At 37.9% G+C, this 21,643-nt stretch overlaps 2 protein-coding genes across 2 annotated transcripts; one reads left to right on the top strand and one right to left on the bottom strand.

The window, feature by feature from the left end:
- Positions 1-550: 550 nt before the first annotated feature.
- Positions 551-17,592, bottom strand: LOC146458081 (COP9 signalosome complex subunit 1-like). The gene is made up of 18 exons (XM_085091122.1): positions 17,459-17,592; positions 15,327-15,416; positions 14,545-14,645; positions 13,639-13,716; positions 12,135-12,210; positions 11,336-11,397; positions 10,755-10,805; positions 10,226-10,310; positions 9,135-9,212; positions 8,959-9,013; positions 8,284-8,369; positions 7,490-7,584; positions 6,643-6,748; positions 5,106-5,186; positions 4,138-4,275; positions 2,850-2,936; positions 2,623-2,670; positions 551-1,248 (listed from the first exon to the last, which is right to left on the bottom strand). Exons 1-18 carry the CDS (start codon positions 17,492-17,494, stop codon positions 1,195-1,197), a joined length of 1,407 nt encoding a protein of 468 aa, XP_084947248.1. The 5' UTR covers positions 17,495-17,592; the 3' UTR covers positions 551-1,194.
- Positions 17,593-18,013: 421 nt separating this feature from the next.
- LOC146458082 (retinoic acid receptor RXR-alpha-like) lies at positions 18,014-21,132 on the top strand. Its single transcript, XM_085091123.1, has 3 exons — positions 18,014-18,402; positions 18,987-19,547; positions 20,743-21,132. Exons 1-3 carry the CDS (start codon positions 18,153-18,155, stop codon positions 20,994-20,996), a joined length of 1,065 nt encoding a protein of 354 aa, XP_084947249.1. The 5' UTR covers positions 18,014-18,152; the 3' UTR covers positions 20,997-21,132.
- Positions 21,133-21,643: the final 511 nt, after the last annotated feature.

A 21,643-nucleotide genomic window follows, 5' to 3' on the forward strand; every position in this document is an offset into this window, starting at 1 on the left:
TTACAAAAAAATTTAATGTTGGCTCACTGAGGCCACGCATTAACTTTTACAGCGAGAATTTAGGGACGTTGCCTCCAAATACAGAGGTATTTTTGCTCATTTTATAAATATGGGAAAAGCAGATCTTATCAAGGGCTATTGGAATCCAGGAAGACCTTGTTGGGTAGACCAAACATTTTAGTGCGAAACTTGGAGGGAAAACAAATTAAAGCACAATACACAAAAACCTGGGCCCGGTTGTTCGAAAGGCGATTAACGCTAATCCCCGATTAAAAGTTAACAGAGGTTTGTATCTTGCCCGGTAAAACTGTTTTTAAAGGCTGATTTTTAGCTGAAGGTAAAGACACGTCTAAGTCAAAACTGAAGGGCAAAAATCTTTTGGAAAAACAATTAATATTGATTAGTAATTAAACTCGGATCAAACTTCACGTTAACCCAGGATTAGCTTAATCGGGCTTTGAACAACTGGGCCCATGTTCAGTCTGCTCACCGCACACTGAAATAAGCAGCGTATCACCTGTTCTAGCTATAGGAATTTTACAGGTTAAAAACAACTTCATGGATTGATATTTATTATTCACAAACGCAAGGTTCAAGCTCAACAGGTTTTCACAAACTTCCTTCTACAATTACATTTATTACATAAGTGAGCAACAATGACTGAACAAATAGAGCCACCATACATATCTCATGCATGCCATATTCTCTGAGAACTCGTTTATCACTTCACGTTTGATTAAACAAATTGCCATTCTGCGAAAGAGGTAAATAGAATTTTTACGGTGGCTTTTTTTAAAAGCATGATATTCGTAAAAACACATGCACTGGAACTCATAGGGCCAGTTATTTAAACAGTCTAACTTAGGCCGTGACTTTAGACAATCAGTGGGCCTCTAAATCTGTTGATAAGTGTTTTATTTTAAGAAGATAAATAATTTTCTAGTCTGGGATGCAAGCCTTCTTGCTACCGTCAGCAATAGACAATGTTTAGATATGACTGTTGGCAAAACTGAAAAAACTGTCCTTAACAACCGACCCATATTGTCTTCTTATCGACTGTTCCTTGTGCTTATGTACTGTTCGGTGAGTTTTTTTTTTTTTTTTTCGTTCGTACGTTCGTTCTTCTTGACATAACTCTTCTGTCTTTTATCATGTACATGTAATTGCGAACACAGCGCTTCATAGAGTAAGTGTTCATCTGGCGACCGGCATGGACACATCTCCAGAACTGGACTCTCGCGGCGGACTCTGACAAGGGACACAAACACGGCGCTTTAGTACCAAATGATGGATCACAGAATAAGGTTTCAAGTTTTCAAGTTCAAGTTAATTCAAAAATTTAGCAAAAAAGAGAGACTGGCCCGCAGGTAGCGCCGGAGAGCTAATCTAGATGGGCCAGACTTACAACTGTTTAAGGACAAAATTAATAATATTACAGTTATTACAATCAAAGACAGAACAAATAGAATTTAGGGGAGGTACAGAAATCACGACGAACACATAAAAAAAGAGTCGAGAGTCGAAAAATGAACGAAAAACAAAAATTGACGAGTTGCAACTAAGGTCGCGATCGTTTGACCGTATTCTGGAATAAGAATAAACGAATATCAAGATCTGTCACAGAGTAAATCTGGAAAAACGTAGCAGCAAACGTTTGCTTGCACACGATGTTGCAGACCGGCTGCTCGAAAATTCTTCTAATAATTTGGGGATTTTCAGTAATGATTGCATGTATTCTTATTCCGGAATAGGGCCAATCGAAGATGCTCAAACTCTGCAGAGTATGTTTTAAAGTGAACCCATGAATTTCCTACTGAGACCACACGAGGCAAAGAAACAATCTCAGTTCGACCTGTATTGGACAGGGGGATTTCTGTAACTCCCGCCTCCAAGACAACGAATCCAGTCGCACATTGTGCAGCTGAAGAAAGAATTTCAACGTAATTCCTCTGGAGAGGAAATGTTCCATCGCAGTAAAAGTTGATTAAATCACACACTAGAAGTTAGAATTTTCTGCTTGCACTCTGCCAGATGGTTTGATTTCCGTTGCTCTAGTACCCTTGATTATTATATTCACCCTGTCATGTCAAATGCAAGAGTCTCGAAGAATAACAAGTCCCCTCGTCTCGCCTATAGGACATTAAGGCCCCGTTTACAAGGAGAAAAGTTGTCCAGGGAAAGAGGGTTACCCTCCCAGCCGAGTCAACTTCAGCGAGCGTTTATATGAGAAAAAAAGTTGACTCCTTTGCCCGAGCCAACAGCGCTCGCGCATGCTCTGTTGTCTTACATTGACGGAGTTGACCCGGCTGGGCGAGCCGAAGTGTTTATATGGAGAAAAGTTGGACCGGCTAGGAGGGTGACCCTACCATCAAAAAAGGGTGACCCGGCGAGGCGGGTCACCCTTCCAGCCGAGCCAACTTTTTGTTTCTCATGTAAACGGTTCGCCAAGTTTTGTAAGGAAATGTAGGAAAAGTTGGCTCGCCCAGGGTAGCTCGGGTAGGCGAGTGACCCTTCTACTCGGGACAACTTTTCTCCGGCCATATAAACGGGGCCTAAGAAACTCACAAACTATATCAAATGAAGCATTCTCGGCCAATGTATAAAGAGGAAAAGAGTGCTTACTTTTACAACGAGTTGGTTGCGCAGGATAGCTCCACGGAGAATTAACGCCTGAAAAAAATAAATCAATAAATAAAAGCCGTGGTTAGCATTCACACTCTAGTAAAAAGTATACAATTTATAAATATAAATTCACACTGTTTAACATCAGCAATCGTAGCAACCTTTATATGGAAATCAGGCTGATTTAAAGCATAATTACCAATTCATGGTACTAATCGTTCACCGACCTTGGTTCGTTTGTGATAATCCTTTCCCATTTCCAACGCTTTTTCAAACGTGACACTTCGTTGATCCACGTTTCGTGCGAACAGGACCTAAAAATACGAACAACGAACCAATCAGAGCACTTAATGAGCGGATATGAGGGGACGAAACTCCATGGCATGATGGGGCAGTAAATGATGACAGCATCTTTTACAGACAAATAGGTTGAAAAACTAAAAAAACAAACAAACAAACAAACAAGCAAAAAACAGCACTTTGAAATGACCTCTCCTTTTTACTGTAGCTTAAGTACAATGTATTTTTGTAAGCACTGTAACTATTGTTAGAGAAAACGTTGTTCCTTGATCCTGTCATATTGTATCAAACAAAAAAGTTTCGTTTTCAGGATCGACAATTTATATTGAAACGCAAGCTACACCACTACACCACTTGACAAAGATTCCGAGACTGAATCGAAAGCTTGTGTTTCAATATAAATTTTCGATCCTGAAAATGAAACTTTTTTGTTTGATACTGTAACTATTGTTTTTTGTATTTGTGGTTTTAGTTTATGCCTGTACCTTTTCTCCAACACGTTTTGAAACTAATGTAATCATTATATCGTCCCTCCTTGTAATTAGTCCGTATCGTAAATTTTGCCTCTTGTCACTCTGAAGCTAGGGGGAGCCTGGACCTTATAAGCCCCCGGCTTCAAATTCAGGCTTTCCAGTCACCAAACCTATTTTGTACGTGTAGTGTGTAATATTAAGTTACGTGCGACGAAACATATAAAATCGTTTAACTTGTTTTGCTCATCTTGCAGTGTAAATCAGAGTTCAACTTTCAAGAGCCTCTCTTTTCCCATTTTTTAATCAATAAATTAAAAAAATCAAGATACCTTTAGAACAAATATCTATCTACAAATGTACAATCTCCCATCATCCCGGGACATCTAGTTATCACGAGGAGTTGGTGAAGCAAACGTTCAGTAGAGTGCTTAGTAGAGCAGGATTGATACGCTTTCAAATCCAGAATGTGAATCACTTCAGTTCAGCTGATTCCAGAGCGATTTGGTTTTGTTTTTGTCCTTTTTTTCACCTTAGCTAACTCGTTTTACATTGGCTGGGGAAACTCTTTCAAGAAAGCGGAGAAATGAACCAAATCTAGGATTCGTGTGAGTATTTTTTTTCTTTCTTCAAAAACCTGGGTCAAGAAGAATCTCTGAAAATAACTTCAGCTATTACTAATACGGACTCATGTTGTTACAGACACCAAATCCATGTCCTTCACTGTGATATTTATCCACTATACCTTGTTGTGCGAGTCAATCCTGGCCTGTATCTGCCCATCAAGTATCAGGTTTGACAGCTCGTCTTCTAGATTTGACACTGTTGTGTTAAACGCACGCGCCATCTTCTCCATGTCGGCCGACACGTAAGGGCTAAAGTACTTCAAAAGAGAGGGCGTATTATCAACATCTATATTCTCCTTAATGTTCTCTGCATTCCTTAAGTTTCTAGTTGCGAGAATATCTTTAAAAATCAAGTTACTTCGTCTTCGGCTTTGTTCTCATGACTTGTATTTTATGCATTTAGTAGTGATGCTGTGTGGAGAAATCAGAATCTGATCACTGCTGTTAGAAGTGTTGTTCCACTAAGCAATTTTCCTTGCAACTTGTCTCGCAATCTTGTTGCGCTGTTACGACAGAAGTTGCATGGATCGTTGCCTAGTGTAACATACATGAACATGTCTCGCAACGCTTTTGTTGCAATGACCGTTACACGAAGTAGAATCGACTTGTACGTTTCGCAACGGTTGCAGGAACAAAAAATTTGCGACATATTCATTTCAGGGCATATTACACTAGGTAACCATTCGTGCAACTTATGTTACAACAAAATTGCGAGACAGGTTGAAATATTGCCCAGTGTAACAGCGCCTTAACTGTCATCAGGTTGTGCTGGTATGACTTCCGAAAGCTGAAAAATAATTTTATGGTATTTCAACCAAAACTGCTTAACCACTTAAACAGTTCTTATAAAATTATCACTTCACTGGAAAAGTTGGAAAATTAATTTAAATACAGTGTCATACACGTAAATGACATGAAACTAAACGATTAAGAAGATTTCAAATTTTATACATGTTCTGAGCAAATTCTGTATAAACATTTAAGTGCGTCAAGTAAAATTGCTTAATAACTGAGAACGTCTGTAAATTTGTAAGATTGAAGCATCACATTGTTCCCCAAGCTGTAAAAGGGATTTAGTGCCACTCACCTGTACAAGAGCTCTGTTCCTGATTTGGCTGTACAGGGTGTTGACGTGTGGCGATAAATACATGTCTAACATGAAGTTGTCCTATAAGATGAAAGAACTGAAGCTATTGAAATGTGATTTGACTGTACAAACTAATGACATGGTACTACAGTCAACTCCCTTTACTGCGGACACCCTCGGGGCGGCGAGTTAGTGTCCTTAATAGCGAGCGTCCATAATAGCGGGAATTTATTTCAGCCATGCATCTGTAATTTATTTATGCTGGGAATTTAGCTGCTGTCCGTATTATCGGGGTGTCCGTAATAGCGAGCTGTGGGCAAGGCGAGAGTTGACTGTACTAACAAAGCCACCTGTCACGCCTGATAAATACATTAATTTTTTTCTCAGCACGTAAGCGGGCGCAATGATCTGATGGGTTCCGGCAACGGGCGGAATTTTTCGATCTTACCCGCTAACTCGAGAGGGATTTGTTGCAAGATCTGGGCCTTGTTTTCTTGCGAAAAAAATGTTACTCACCGCTCAGGAGCTCCGTATTGGGGAAAAACTACTGTGCCCTCTGTCTTGAGTATGACCCTCGGCCGCGTTACTCAAGACCTAAGGTACAGTACGGACCTCCCGGGCGGTGAATAACATAATATTTATGCACTGATTACAATCATCAACATCGACCTACCCTGCTAGCAGAGGTTTCTTTCTAGCAAATCTTTTAGCATGTACCAAGTCGTTCGCGTCTCTAGTACTTCACGTGGTCGGCGTGTTTACTTCCCCGAGTACGCGAAATACGAGACGCGAACGACTTCGTACATGCTAAAAGATTTGCCAGAAAGAAACCTTTGCTAGCAGGGTAATATCCACCATAACCTGTCGTATTAATCTTAAGCAGCTTACAATTCTTTATGTAGATCCTGAACCTTGGAGTTCTCTTCCATCACATAACACTGGTTCATCTACAATCCTGCCCAATATTTTCTGGGACAGATACGAAAATAGCGTTTGCAGTGTACCTTTGTGTTCTGGAAATCTATAACCAGTCACCTTAAGTGATGCCGTGCATTGCGGCGTTTTGGAAGCCCTCCCCCCTCCCCCAAGCAATGTTGATAGCCACTAAAATCATTCGGACTGTAGATAAACACAGCAACAGGAGAACATTGCATGCAGGCGGGGTGGTATTTCGTGTTGAGTTTTGGAAATCGTCCCGACATTTTTGGCCAGGATTGTAGCTTTTCTACCTTCAGGAAACAAAAGTACGAGGTTTTATTGCAAAAATTCTGATTTGTTCTTGCCACACATATGCAGCACTATTCTGTATTATTTTGTGTTTTCGAGGTGAACTCTTTATATAATCCCGATAGTTTCTTGAGGTCTCCTCGCCATATCATTGCTGCTACTTTTGTCTTTGATTAATGTGTTTTATTGGAAATAAAGATGATGATGATGATGATGATGATGATGATGATGATGTTGATGATGATGATGGTGATGATGATGACGATGACGATTAAGATTTGCATACCAGACATCCATGTACATGACCTACCCTCATTTCATCCAGTAGTTTGAGACAGGCGGCATACTGTGACTCGTGGAACTTGTACAGCACGTCTCTCAACTGTGGCTCCAATTCCAGAAACAGCTTAAATGAACTGCAAACACGTACAAACAACACTTTGTAGCTTTTGAAAAATTTACAATGCCCTGGCAAGAAAAACTACTCTCTAACAGGTCACGAACGTAAAAAGGGCACCTTGAAATGCGCAAAACTTGTTACTTTGAGTATTAAATATCTCGCAAAAAGCTGATTATAATACAGCGTAAAAACAGAAATTTGTTTTGAAATCTTGAGAACATGGTAGACAATTAAAATTACATGATACACTGCCATACATTAAAAATTAATTTTTACTCGAAAATAATTTTCATGTACCTATATTACACATCCTCGTTTAAATGCTAGACATGCACTGTACTTCTACAGTACATGTATGTACAGTACATGCAACGATCAAACTTGTAAGTTTTTCTACAAGTAATTTACAAACTGCGCTTGTTTTTAACATGTTACAAATTATTTTAAGCTAATTCCCACTCATCTACAGGGACAACAAAGGAATTTAAAAGGTTGCGAGAACTCCACACAATTAAACAAATAGTAGAAACATTCAACTGTGGCTTGTTTCCATAAGCTTAGAACTCGTTTGCCGAGACTTTTTTCCCGTGTTTAATTTCCATCATGTTGCTATCACGCGTATATCTCGACTCTATAGAAGTACAGGTGTTTTCTTTTTCTTATGTAGTACTTAATAAATTCTCTAGGTTGAGTGAATCAACCACAGCAATTGGGATCAAAAGCCCAGCCTTTCAACTACCTAAGAGAGATGTGGTACCTGCTTGATAAGACCTTCTTTTGAAGCTCTTGTCTGTCAAAGGAAGCTAGAGCACACAAGCCTCCATACACAGCTACATTGTTGGGTGAGATAATCTGGAGCATTACAATAAAAACACATAATTATTAAAAAGAATGAACGTCTCAGCATAAAGCGTTCAAAGAGAAGAACTCTACTTCTAATATTAATTTTAACATCTGGACCCAATAATGAATCCGGGATTATGATGTAAAGGGGAGTTAGGGACGGTGCCTCCTATGCTTCTGTGCAAACAATGTACGCATCTTGAGATGGTCTGAGAAGCTCAGACTTCTTAAGGACAGTCAGAGCGTCTACTAATTCAAAGAAAGAAAGAAAGAAAGAAAGAAAATCTTGGCAAGGGCTATTTAAATCCCCCCCCCTCCCCCCCCAAAAAAGAAAGAAATTGCATTTATGTTTTGTTGAAAAAAAATAGCACACAGATGAGAATACTAAAAAATAACTCTGACCTCTGATGATAGTAATGCAAAACTACTCAGTTTTTGAGAATGATGTATTAACCAGTAAATGACACAGTCATACTCGGAAAAAAACCTGAGTGCTCCTATCAGGAGTTGAACCTAAGACCTTCTGATTACTAGTTTGGATACTCTACCACTGAGCTACAGGAGACTCGTGGGAGTTAAGGCCATTAAACTAGGTTCAGTTTAAACTGAGAAACTGAAAATATAGGGTAAACATGGTCACATGGTCATTTCTGCTATTTGCTGTAAACATACATGTTATTCTAAGTCTCTCTATTGTTTCCCACTGACCTCAGGACATTCACAATTGTCAAAGGAGGCTTGCAAGAAATTCTTGGCAGCTGATTTGTATTTTCTGGCAGCAAGCTCTGCGAGACCTAATAACACAACATAAACAGTGGCTAACCATGCACGACCCGTAGGTAGCTGAAGTTAATCAAGGAAGGTTGTGCTTATACATCTTTCGTCGATATGAAAAGAAATTATTTACAGATATCAACATTACACAAAACATTATTAGAGGTTTACATAGAAATTGATCACTGCCAGAATACAATCAAATGATGAAAATAAATGATCAAATTATACAATTGACCGGTAAGTTTCAAATTCTTTTAAAATTCGAGAGTTGGTTGCTACTAGTTAGCCGAGATATTTTGCCCTTTAGAAAGAAAAGTTGGTGCTTCAACATACGTGTCCTCTGCATCAAAAATTGGAAAGAGCAAAATTATCATGAATTTTCCTTTTGAAGGCAGTTTTCGGCAGTTCACACACTTGAATTGAGAGGCAATTCCATACTTTAGCCCCAAAATGTGTAATACATGTAGAGTTATGGCATTGAGACTTTACAGTGTATTTCAACACTTTGTACAGTTTAGATGCATGCAGATGAAAGTATCCCTCTGAATGCCAAAAAACAAACAGATGTATTTTCATCATACAACATTTTTAATAAAGTTACCATACCTGCTGCGCACTTAAGCCTTGTGAGGGTCACTAAGTTTGGGCGTCGGTCTTTCTGCTGTAAAAAAGTGATCAATGCATGTTGAATAACTTTCATGTAATAATCATTTCTTTGAAAACATGAACACTCAATAGTTAAATAATATAGATTCAGTGCAGAATTTCTGTATGATCCTTACCTCTGCAAGTTCAGAAGTGTTCTCAGCCTTGTTGACATAATTCAACACATGCGACCAGTTACCCAAATGGATACTGACCTGTCAATCAAATGTGTCAATAATTTTCACTCATGTCTTGGTCAGAGGAATTTTTAACATACAGTGTACATTAATTTGTTCTTGGGAATCTATTTGTTGCATAAAAGCAACTTTCCCTGTGCATTTCACGATTTTTCCTCAGACACAAAAAAACAATATACCGGTAAGTTCAATAAATAAATTGTTATAAAAATTAATATCTAATGATTTTTCTTAGCCAATACATGTAACAAACTTACTATAAGACTCCCTAACTCAGGATATTAGTTAATCTAATTAACCACATTGACTTACTAAATTGTAGTCGTTTTAACTGCCCAAGCGAAAGAAATATTTGACAAAATACAGGGATGCTCAAAAGTGAAAACAATTCCTCTAACAAATTAATGTAAAAAATTAATCAATCAATGATACCTCCAAAAACCAACAAACACTTTGTTTTTTGAACTACCATCATTTGCAATCATTTACGACACAACCAATCCCACCAGGGAAATTTCTACCCAGATTTGGATAGAAATTACGCCACAAGCTGACTAGCACACAATTTCTACAGTCATTGCTCAGACGCCACTTTCACAGAGAGATTAGTAGTGGCTTCCCAAAACAATGTATGATTACTAATGTCGTAAACTCTTTTGTTGCTTGATTTGCTTTTTTGATCGTACATGCACATCCAAGCAGTACATTGTTGATTGACATTTGATCCCATATTTTGATTGACATGTGCCTCATGATTCCATTGGCACATTTTCCTAATAAATCTTTCATATTGTTTGCATGCGTATGACGCTTAGTTGCTGTATTATGCAGTTTGTGTAGAGATCGGTGAATTTTGATTAAACTGTTAAAATGCATGCACAGCACGTGGTTTTCTTCTGGTTCTATTTTACAACAACTGAGGCCGCAACCAATTGGCTGTGAAAATACAGAAACCAACAATAAAAACCCACCAAACACAGTGTACAAATGTGGACCTATTGACTAATTGCTAGATATGTACATGTACATACCTTGATGACGTTAACACACATATTTACAACTTGTTTAGCACTCATGCAGTAATCTCTTGCCCTGGAATAGCACTTCAAAGCATTGCTGTCAATTGTTATGGCAAGAAAAAAAATCAAATGAATAAATTATACCATTATTTAACCAGCTATAAGCCAAGAGATTTTTATACAAACTCAAGCTAGTTTTCAGAAAAAATGAATCAAAGAAGGGGGTTTGGATAAAGCCTAAATATTTTGCCAAACAAACAAATTAAATAAAAAATTTTCAGTAAATACAAATGTGCACATTTAAAATAATAAAATGAACAGAACAAACAAGTTACAAGTTATCTGCCTGGATATAAATTTTACAAACTAACTTGACTATTACATGTATATTCTTTTGTTTTGAACTGATTATGGATTGGACACTTTAATGATTGTATATGAGACAAATTAGTTGCAGTAAATAAAAATTAAACTGGTTGGGAATTATAAAACATAAAATAATTTATTTCTGCAATACCTGAGTGTACATCTAGATACTCACTTTAGGTCTCCACATTCAAAGTAGTGATCTCCAAGATCATCATGTCCACGCCTGCCAAATGTGATAAACAAAGCAATTCAATGACCAAGTTAACAGTTACGTGAGGTGAATTATTATAAGCTGCTACTGTAGCTTTTAACTTGAAATATAATACTTCTTCTGTAAATTAAACTGTGAATCAATAAAAATTACCCTTCTCCCAAAGGTATGTGAATAAGTATTCATTTAGAAAAATTGTGATAAACAAAGCAATTCAATAATCAAGTTAACAGTTACGTGAGGTGAATAATTAAAAGCTGCTACTGTAGCTTTTAACATGAAATATAATACTTCTTCTGTAAATCAAACTGTGAATCAATAAAGATTACCCTTCTCCCAAAGGTAAATGAATAATTAGAAATTTAGAAAAATTGGGCACACTGTTTATGCCCCACACCCCGCTGTAACAATAACTGAGTGTGATATTATTACTTACATAGAATGTCTCCCTGGACTGTGTTCATGTTGTTGTATAAGTAAAATAAACTTTAAGTGAATGACTTTCTTTCAATACACAGCTGTACCTTTATTTAGGTCCTCACCTGATGCTTTCCTTGATAGAATTACTCTTGTAATTTTTCAAATCTGTGTCAAGCTTCTCAAGCTGCATTGAAAATAAAATACCAGTAGATCTAAAACAGAATTCTTTATTTAATAGTCAGAACAAAAGAAAAAAAAAAGGACAGTAACCCACGCTGCAAGGTACATTATGCAGTTAATAATGACAGTTGAATCGCTTTGTTTTTAAACAAATATATAATATTTTAGTGAATACAGGAGGTAGCCAATTCATCAGGGCTGGTAGTCAGGACTACATTTATATTATTTGAATTAATTAATTAATTAATTAATTTGTCAATAGTAAATACATACGGTATAATTACATTGAAATAACACAAATGAATATGTACAAAATTGCCAATTAAAAAGGATGGAACAAAAAATAATTGACATTAAAGAGGTTCACTAGTCACTGCTCTTTTGAATTCAGTTTTTTTTATTGATCTAATGATAATTACCCTAGGGAGTGTGTTTCAAATTTTTGTGCCATTTATTTGAAAAGACACTGGAAACTTCTTAAAGTTCATGTAGTTCTCAAAAGCAGGAGCCATAACAGTTCCTTCATCCTTATCCTATCCTATGTCCAAGTGGACATACATGTTCATGTACTGTATGATGAGAATCATTTTTAGTACATGTACTGTAGTTAATCTGGGACACTGGTGCTAGCCTGTAAATCCGCTTGAACTCAGGCATGAACTTGAAGAAGTCTTGATGACATTGGAGACTAGGCAAATAAACTCAACAACTTTATTGCACATAGAGCATAATTCATGCTACCTTGAGCGCAGCCTTTTTGCTTGTAGTCTCCATCCATGCAGTGTCAATAGGAGGAGATTCCAGTTCACTGCGACTGCTGAAAGTAAAAAATATTCCAATTAACGCCTATGTCGCAAATGGTTGGGTGCCTAGGAGCCAGGGGCTGGTACTGCCAACCCAAACCCAGGTAGGTAGAACACCCCATAAGCCTGCCCTACCCACAACCCAGCCACGAGCCCCGCCTGCAACCCAACCCCAACCCTAGCACCTGTCACACTGAGACTAGAAGCTCAGTGAAAAAATAATAAGTATACAAGACAAAGAACTAACCCTAACCCAAACCAATCCCCTAACACTAACACCAATCCCAAACAATAACAACCTAACACTACCGGGAGGGAAGGGAGAGAAAAAAAACCCGAACAAAATGCGATAAACTAACCATGCCACGAAAACGCTGCGTAGAGTAAAATTCCGAGCACGTGCAAAGGAGCATGCCTAAACTGCAAGAGAATACCGCTGGCCATGCAACTGCCTGCAGACCTGACCCAGGCCCAAACAGTAATGTAACAAACGCCCAAACGCTAATGTGCCACCAGTGCCCAAACTATACGCCAACAAACGCTAACGCCACACTATGCCACCAGGGAGCAAACTTGCTCCAAGTCGTTAACTACGTTAAATTACATTTAACCCTATTTAAAGGCAAGTCATACCGTACATGTACATGTAGATGTATACTGTGTATAGTCATAAAAAAAAGAAACTTGCAGTACTAGTACATGTATGCAATAAACTGAATACAGTGTACATGTACATGTAAAGAGCCTGGGTTGTCACTAGTCAAAATTATAATGTGTGGTTCCAGAAAGTATCCATACCGCGCCCCCCCCCCCCCTCGAAGAAGACCCACCCACCCACCCACCTCGAAGAAGACCCCCCTTTGAAGACCCACCCACCCCCTAGGAATTTCCAACTTTTGCTTTTCACCTGAAATGATGTCCTTTGCAAATAAAAATTCCCAGACTGTTCACTGACAAAACACCAGTTTTCACTGATCACAAAAAACAATTTCTTCCCCCATATGTAAAGCCACAGACTGAAATAAATTCCTTTGTAGATGTCTTCTGAAGCACTATTATTTTATTTAATTACCTAATGATGCCAACAAGAAAGCACTCTGCTAAACCTCGTGGCTAACCTAAAATAACATTCCCTGACTTTGATGGAGAATTTAGCATTTCCCTGACTTGATACAGAATTCCCTGTTTTTTCCCTGCTTTCCCCTGATTATAACAGGGTGCATGCATAGTGGAGTCAGATAAAGCAAACTGTTACTCTGAGGCTTATTGTGTAGCAGACAGTAACAAAGACTTCTGGCTTCAGAAGTCTTTGTTACACAGTTCATCCTGTGACAAAGTTTTTCTCTACGAAAGAATAATTTTTCTGATACAAAATTTGTTGTCAAAGTTCTCAGCAAGCAACAAGTGTACAACATAACACATAATATACCAAAATAACTAACCAGGCTTCAGTCATTCTTTTCACAATTTCCTGATACAACTGCACATTGAATGTTTGCTTTACATAACTCAGGGCTATCCTAAAACCAAAAAAAAAAAATAATAATTTATACATGTAGTACTGTTTAAATAAAAGTTGATAGAATTAATTAGAGCTGGAACACTGAGCATTCTGTGCACTCATTGTTTCTACGTGTAAGTGTATAGTACGGCATAATCAAAAAGAGATTTCTAGCACTCAAGTTGAAGCAGAATGTTTCAAATACTTAAGTTTGGATGAGTTCTTCAAACAGTATGTGCATGTAAATAATTTTTTTCAAGTTTATCCAAGTTCTACATACACTGTACTAGTCTTTTTTTCTTTTTTAAATTTTACAAATGATTTTTTCTGCCAATATTGTTTAATATTGTTTGAGTATTACAGGCTAAACCAGGGATCTTTACAAAACAACATATTAAATACATGACTACATAGCATTCTTGAAAACAACAAAGTGCAGAGTTCTTGGTGTTGATGGTTAATTTGTTGACCATCAGTCAGCTCTTATTAAAAATCCTACAGACTGTACTGGCCACAGAAATAGCAGCACCTACATATGCATATAAAAAAACACACACAGTATGGCAAATTAACATGTAAAATAGTGCATGCATAACACAAACTAATTACACACAAGCCTGCATGTAATTTGTCCAAAGAGAAATTGCCTTGTCCGTTACACGTGAGGTTTACATGTAATCTTAACTAAGCAATGTTCATGAAAAAAAATGACAAAAGCTTGGGGTAATATAAGTATTTGAAAGGAAGGTAAGAATCTCAGAGTCCATATTTCAATCTTTGAAAAATTCAGCCTCGTTTGTATTCTGAGAATCAGTTTTTATCTTTGGATTATTTCTGTAAGCTTTACCTCAATGCATCCACTTCCAGTGCAGGGCAGTGACGGGCCACAAACAATAACCTGTTGAGCTTTGTTAGGCCAGTGTAATTAGATGCATATACATCAAGGTCCTGAAAGCACAATTCCGTAATAAACTTGTTAAACAAATAGATTCCATTTTGCCTATGTCTGTACTCTGATAACCCACAAAATAATGATGCGGTAAGATTAAAGAACAAAGTACATGCTGCAGATGGTTAGCGTGACTTCAATGTTCTTACCATGTTTTGATGTCCTCTGTGCATTATCAGAGTACAGACCCCATTTGTTTTATACAATAACCAAGACATTTTAGGAGTGAGCATCACGTTGACTGAGCTGCATCAAAAACTTCAAGCAACTTTCTAGACTACTGCACACGTGCAACTGTGATGACTGATCTTCCAAATTAGAGGACAATACAAAAGAATTTTACAAAGTACATGTAACAATATTTTCAAAACTAACATTTATCCTACAGTGTAGAACGAATTACTGACCCCAAAAACATTACAGCATGTCAGTCCCTATCAGTGACATTATTATTTGGGCAAATACTTCCTTCCTTTTCACATCACAACAAAGTTCTAAATATATTTCTTTAACCTGGTTGAAGTCACTCGCAAATTTTGCAATGGTCATTGTTGGATTTGTCACCAGATAGTTTTACTTTCCTGCTAAAATTTTGCCTAAAGTAATATGTTTGTCCTTCTTAGGACTACACTCACCCGAGTAATTGTAATTTACCTACTTATGAGTAGTATTTTTCTTACCAAAGTTGCAGACTCAATGGTGAAGTTGTCTTCATGGGGAGTGTGGTTGCTTTCAGCTGATATATCAACCTGCATTGGCTCTACTGGATTCTTCACCAAATTAACAAAATAAAAAATAAATGAAATATTTTTTTAAAAGAACTAATAAAATTAATAATTATGTAAGTAAAGGTTTGGTAATCTAGATCAAGCAAGACCTAGCAATATTAATAATTGTAATTGGTAAGGAACCAAGAAAACACTTGAAAGGTGAACTCTTTCCAGCTCGAGCATGCACGTGCGCACATCGCTCCAACAAAAATGCAAACACAGTTGGCTGTCTCTGCAGAGTTGGTTCCTGTAAAAAAGAACCAAACTGTAGCCTCGGATAAGACGTGTGAAAAACTAATCACATGAAAAGTTCTTTGTTTCCCTGTCTGGAAACTCGATGCACTTGACTCGATACTTGATGCACTCGACTTGAGCCTCAATGCTTGAAGCTTTCGAGTTTCGAGGATCGAGGATCGAGTCGCGAAGTTCAAGTTTCGAGGGACTGTCAACTTACATTTGCAGGGTACTGTATCCTTTACCTTAATGATGAGACATTATTATTTTTGTAAGTAAACACTCAAGGGACTAACAAGCTCTAGAGCAGATGGCAAAACCTACAAAGTACATTGTACAGTATAGGCGGTTAAAGTGCCTATGAAGTAAAAAATCATTTATGCCTGCAGTGTAGTTGAAAGACCTTTCAAAGAGAACATCATCAGTTTTGAACAAAAACCTGCAAATTTCTGGAAAAAGAGAAGACATTAAAAAAAAAAAGATTCCATTCCTGTTCTTCTTGAAAGGCCTTTAAAAAAGCATAAATTATTTTTCTCTTTAAAGGCCACCAATTCTTACCAGAAAGCTGTCAGTTTCAGAGAAATTAAACCGCAAATTTAGGTTAATTTGTTTCACATACATGTAAATGGTACATTTTGCTATTTTCCAGCTGTTATTGAAACCTCTGCACTCTTATGTACAAAGTACACACATGTCTTCTTTTTCATTTTCAACTGCTGTTTGTGCCTTTGTTTACAAATTTACATTTACATACTTTACATGTATGTTGTACCCATGGATGCACTTGGTCTAACATGGACTCTGATAAATTGTACTGTGGAAAATACAGTGTATGCACCTACACACATCAACATAAATTAGATCAAAAACCAAAACGTTTTGTCAAGTTCCTTTGCTTTGTAGCCTGCAAATACAGCCGCCTCTCATCGCTCCAGGCCCCCGAGGGTCATTTCTCGCGAATGCCCCTCAGGAGCCAAGAGCGATGAGAGGTGGCTGTGGCTGTATTCGCCGGCTACTTGCTTTGGAGAAGCATTTGTTATTAAATCAAACATCTCAGAGAGAGGATGGATCTTGCCATGAAATCCCCTCCTCTTAACTGCTTTCCCTCCCCCATTCCCCTGTGGGATTTGTGTACACTGATAGGTACTGTACATAATTATGTATATTACATTTAGTGGCTTGAAGATCAACTCTTCAAAGTTTTTTTTTTTTTTCTTGCTGTGAACAGTGACAGCACTGGGATGGACCTACTGTGGAAAGGCTATCAAAGACTATCTTAAGTTCAATACAAGAGTCATAATTATGTACATGTACACTCATACAGGTACAGCTGCATATATATTTTAACTACACTGCTGGCTAGCATCACAAACTGCAAAGTCTTGACCACATTCCTATTTGATCTTTGTCGCTTTCTAACGTTGTTTAAAAGAGTTTTAAATAGAAGTTATGTACACATCTTATGTACGTGTACTACATCAAGAATCAATTTTGTAGTCAACTTTGTTGAAAAACGTTTGCCCTGCACAATCTACCAAATTACTCACAACAATGCCTTGCAATAAAAAAATTATTTGACTAAGCATTGAGCAGAGGGGAGAATCGTGTACATTCATAGGTGCATTATTTTATCCAAGTGTGATTAGTATAAACTGTGGCGAGCACCGATGGTTATGGTTTACTAGTGCAAATTTGCAGAAATTTGAACAGGCCCAGCAATTATTTTTCGGAATAGAAGAAGAAGTCAGATTCCACAAAAAAATTAACAGTCTAGATGCAAAATAGAAAGTTAAAGGAATTCTACGTACCTCATGAGGTCGACCTATTCTGGCCGGTAAAGGCATTTTCCTTGTTATAAACTATAAATTAACCTTTCCTTTCTTGCAGTAAAGTGAACTCCTCACACTCAATCAGTGCGTCATGTAACTGGTCACCAAAAGTTGATCAGCGGCTTGCTTACAAGGTCGTGTAGCTCTCATGGAACGTCACATTTCAAACCTCCCTGGTCAAGCGAGGAAGACCATTTTTAAATCGGTGAATTTTCCGCTTGAATCTTCTTCGCCGAATCTTTTTTCACCCGTTTTGACTTGCCCTTGGCTTTGTGTGTCCAGGCATCGGGGATACTGCCTTTGGGCAGGCTAGTGTTGTGTGACGAACGAGTGACAAACTTAGAAAAGAGCTTGAGGGAAGGAAAAATAGAATGACGTCATTTTAGTAATATGGTTGCCCTTGCGTAATTTGACCAATCGATGTGAAAGCAAACCGTGTAGTTGCTGAACTTTAGACCAGAATTACAAAGGAGGGTGTTTGAATTAAGCTGATGCAAGGTTTCTTCAAAGTTATATGTATATAAATCTGCGAAGGACGACACTCTATGACCTTAAAAGCACTCGTTTCGTTTGTTTGCTTCAGCTCTATCCTGTGGCTTCCAAGGTGACAATTCATGATCCATTGGGGATTTCCTTCAATAGGTGCTAAAATCCCTGGTGAAAAAGTGTGAAAATGTCAGAGAAAGACGATGAAAGCGAGAAGTGGTGTGCCGTGTGCAAAGACAGCTCTTCAGGCTATCATTACGGCGCAAACACTTGCGAGGGATGTAAAAGTTTTTTCAAAAGAACAGTGCAGAAAGATTTGCTCGATAAGTACGTGTGCATGCAAGCGTCTGGCGATTGCCCTGTTGACAAACAGTCTCGTGCTAAATGCCAGGCCTGCAGGCTGAAAAAATGCTTTACGGTGGGCATGGTTGCAGAAGGTATTGTTTAATTGATCATAAAGCTTGTTTACTTAATCAAAATATAAGCTTAACTGCAGATGTTCTCGCATAAAGTTACATTTAAATTCAGACCATTTATCTAGAGTTGAGCTCATTGATATAATAATTGTTATGCTGTACAGTATACCAGTCTTGCCTACAAAGGACAGACCACGAGCTCAGTTAAGGTTGATTAATGATCATCGACACTTGCAGTTTAACATTTACAATAGCATAATAGGAATTATTTGAACTGCAGTCCAGCAATCAGTTGTCATTGGCCGGATTGGTAGGTGGCGGTGGAAACATTCAGGAACATGGCTGAGAAGGGGGCAGGGACTTGGGGAAATAGTAAAATTGGGCAATTGGGGTTCGGGGGGTGGGGTCAGAACCTGGAGAGAAGCAGAAGGCAATTTGAGGAAAAGGGGATCATGACCTAATTGAAAAAGGGGCCAGTTTCAATCTTGCATCTGGCATGACAGAAATACAATATGTAATAACAATGCATGTAGTGTGGGTGATATACAGGCCCAATGATATTAGAGGCTCTAACGAGCTGCATGCTATCTACTTTTTTATTCCAGGAGTCAGGAAAGAGAAGAAGCGTGGTGGACGATCATTCTATCCCTTGAAGAAAGAAAAAAGTGAACAAGGAACTCAAACTTCCTCAAATCAAGATATACCAAGCAATGTCACATATTGTTCTGAACTCATTGAAAACTTAATGAATAGCAGTCCATGCATCATACCCCCAGGTGAACCAAGAACCTCAGGGGACGAAGTACAAGAGAGCAAGCAAGGACTACTGATAAGGCTTTCAAATGCAATCACTAAAGAATTGTACTTGATAGTAGAATGGGCCAAACTCGTTCCAGGATTTGACAAGCTTTGTCGACAGGATCAGATGGCTCTTCTAACAGCTGGCGGCATGGAACTAATTGTATTCAGAGTCATTTATAGGTCTATTCCTTATAAGGAGTATGTCTATATGAACAGTACCACACTTCTTGTGAGGGAAGATTGCTACAATGTATTGAACAAGGAAATTGTTGACATGATTTTAGACGTTGTGGAAAGGCTTAGGCCTCTTGCTATGGATGAGGTAGAATTTGCCTGTTTAAAGACTATTCTCCTTGTCGACCCAGGTAAAATATTTTAATGTATCATTCTTTCAGCGTGGCAGGGAGGGAGGGGAGCAAGAAATGTAATTTCCTTGTTTCCACCTCTCTGGAAAATTATTCAAGTTTTGCTTTCTTGGTTTGCTTTAATAATTTGGCTTTCGTAACCCCCGACCCCTAAGTATTTTCCAATAACCCACCTTGGAGTAAGCATGGATAATTTGTGGAAACATGCATTTCCAAGATTTGACAGCATAAAATCCAAAATGGCACCATGGGGGTAACTGCTCATTTTTCAGAGATAATTTTAAAAGCAACAAAAATCCTAAAAAGCTTTAAGATGTACAGATGACAAATTATGTATGGAATTTTTTCCAACTTGAAGTTTAATTATCTCTCAAAATGTTTGGCTACTCCCTGAACTTTCTTTTAAAATTTTAATAGCCCCTGCTAAGATCTTCTTTTCCCACTAAGTCATAAACTGTACAAAATACCTTTGAATTAGTAGCCACCGTCCTTAAGAAATCAGAGTTGCTCATACTGTACCATTCTGTGATATGCAGAACATACAGTGTATGGACAGTAACAAAATTAGGCACCATCCTTAAATGCCCTCGTCAATTTTTAATGTACGGTTATAAATGGTGGATTTCCAGGAAATATTTTAAATATCAACCATTGGTTTCCTGTAAGGATGGTGCCTATACTATTGTTACTGGGCATAATTTTATGTTCTGTGCATCTCTAGATACTCAGGTTTCCTACTGCTGATGCCTACTAATACAGGGATATTTTTGCGCAGTTTAAAACTATGCGGAGAAAGGAGAACTTATCAAGTGCTCTCAGTATCCAAATAGAAAATCTGGGGTAACCATGCATTTTTCAGAGATAACAAAGCTTCAATTTGGAAAAAAGAAGCGCTATACATTGCTTTGTGTTTCACTGCTTTTTAGAATAATTGTTGCTTAATTATCTCTAAAAAAATGCGTGGTTTAACCCCCAATTTCCTCTTTAAATTTCAGTAGTCCTTGCTAAGATCTGCTTTCCCCGCATAGTCATAAACCGCGCAAAAATACTTCTGTATTAGTAGGCACTGTCCTTAAGGTGCATTTACATAATACATACCCAAATTTCCTTTTTTTTGTCAAGTATGCCTGTGTCGCTGAAAACATACCACTACCATACAAATTTCTTCTATTTCTGTATTCATTGCATATTGCAGAGACTTCAGGACTGTCTGACAAGTTGGCTGTTGCAGAACTACAAGGTTCATTTCTTGCAGCTCTAAAAGAACACATGGAGGCAACATATCCTGACCAAACTGGACGTTTTGCAAAGTTACTGCTTCGGCTTCCAGCTTTGCGTGATGTGTGCACCAAGGGTTACCAGTATTTTTTGTTAGTGAGAGCCAAGCTGGAAGGAGAAGTCCCTATGTCTACTCTCTTACAAGAGATGTTTGAGTCTGCGAGGTTTTAGTAACATGATAGCTCTCCAGGGTTGAGGTGATTATCTTGTGACCTGTTCCTTGGGAATCTGCAAACTTCAATTTTGTCCCTTTTTTGCAATGGTGACAAATTGTTAAATTCTTGTGAATAAAAGACACTATTTTTTTTACAAAAATGATTATTTGGGATTTTATGCCAAGATGTGTATATTTTTGTTATTTTCAGACATTGCCTGAGTAGGTGTTTGGTAGTACCTATAAAACCTGACTACTGAGTAGTTGCAAATGAGTTTCTATTTTGTCTGCTTAACCAAGACGTTTTGCGGTAAATAGGAAGGTTCCTACTGTCTCCTTTGTTCAGTTGAAATGTGTATGTAGACTTGTTTCAGTCCAGGCTAATTCTGAATCAACCATCAAATTACTGCTTAAGGTGATTCCACTGAATTGGATTGCACATTCTTACTTCGCATAATTTCGTGCGTCATTTGCGCGTCTAGCGCGCGCACGTTGAAGAGGTACTGGCAGGTTTTCCTTGGTGCCATCTAATTACCAAGTGGTTATTTTCTCCTCAACGAACACTGTGGTCTATCTGGTCTATTACCCAGAGGACGACAGAAAAATGAGTCATCGCCAGATGCACAAGCTCATCTATCACTCGCGGGCATAAAAAAAGTAATAA

This window comes from Pavona decussata, unplaced genomic scaffold (genome assembly GCF_977016875.1).
Source record: "Pavona decussata unplaced genomic scaffold, jaPavDecu1.1 SCAFFOLD_234, whole genome shotgun sequence".
Classification (NCBI taxonomy): domain Eukaryota; kingdom Metazoa; phylum Cnidaria; class Anthozoa; order Scleractinia; family Agariciidae; genus Pavona; species Pavona decussata.

Coding starts and splice junctions, on each gene's coding strand:
- LOC146458081 (XM_085091122.1), bottom strand. CDS start 17,494: ATGCCTTTACCGGCCAGAATAGGTCGACCTCATGAG. Junction 13,717..14,544: donor CTGGAAGTGGATGCATTGAG/GTAAAGCTTACA, acceptor TTTTGGTTTTAG/GATAGCCCTGAGTTATGTAA. Junction 7,585..8,283: donor ACAATTGTGAATGTCCTGAG/GTCAGTGGGAAA, acceptor GTAATGCTCCAG/ATTATCTCACCCAACAATGT.
- LOC146458082 (XM_085091123.1), top strand. CDS start 18,153: ATGTCAGAGAAAGACGATGAAAGCGAGAAGTGGTGTGCCGTGTGCAAA. Junction 18,403..18,986: donor GGTGGGCATGGTTGCAGAAG/GTATTGTTTAAT, acceptor TTTTTATTCCAG/GAGTCAGGAAAGAGAAGAAG. Junction 19,548..20,742: donor TATTCTCCTTGTCGACCCAG/GTAAAATATTTT, acceptor TGCATATTGCAG/AGACTTCAGGACTGTCTGAC.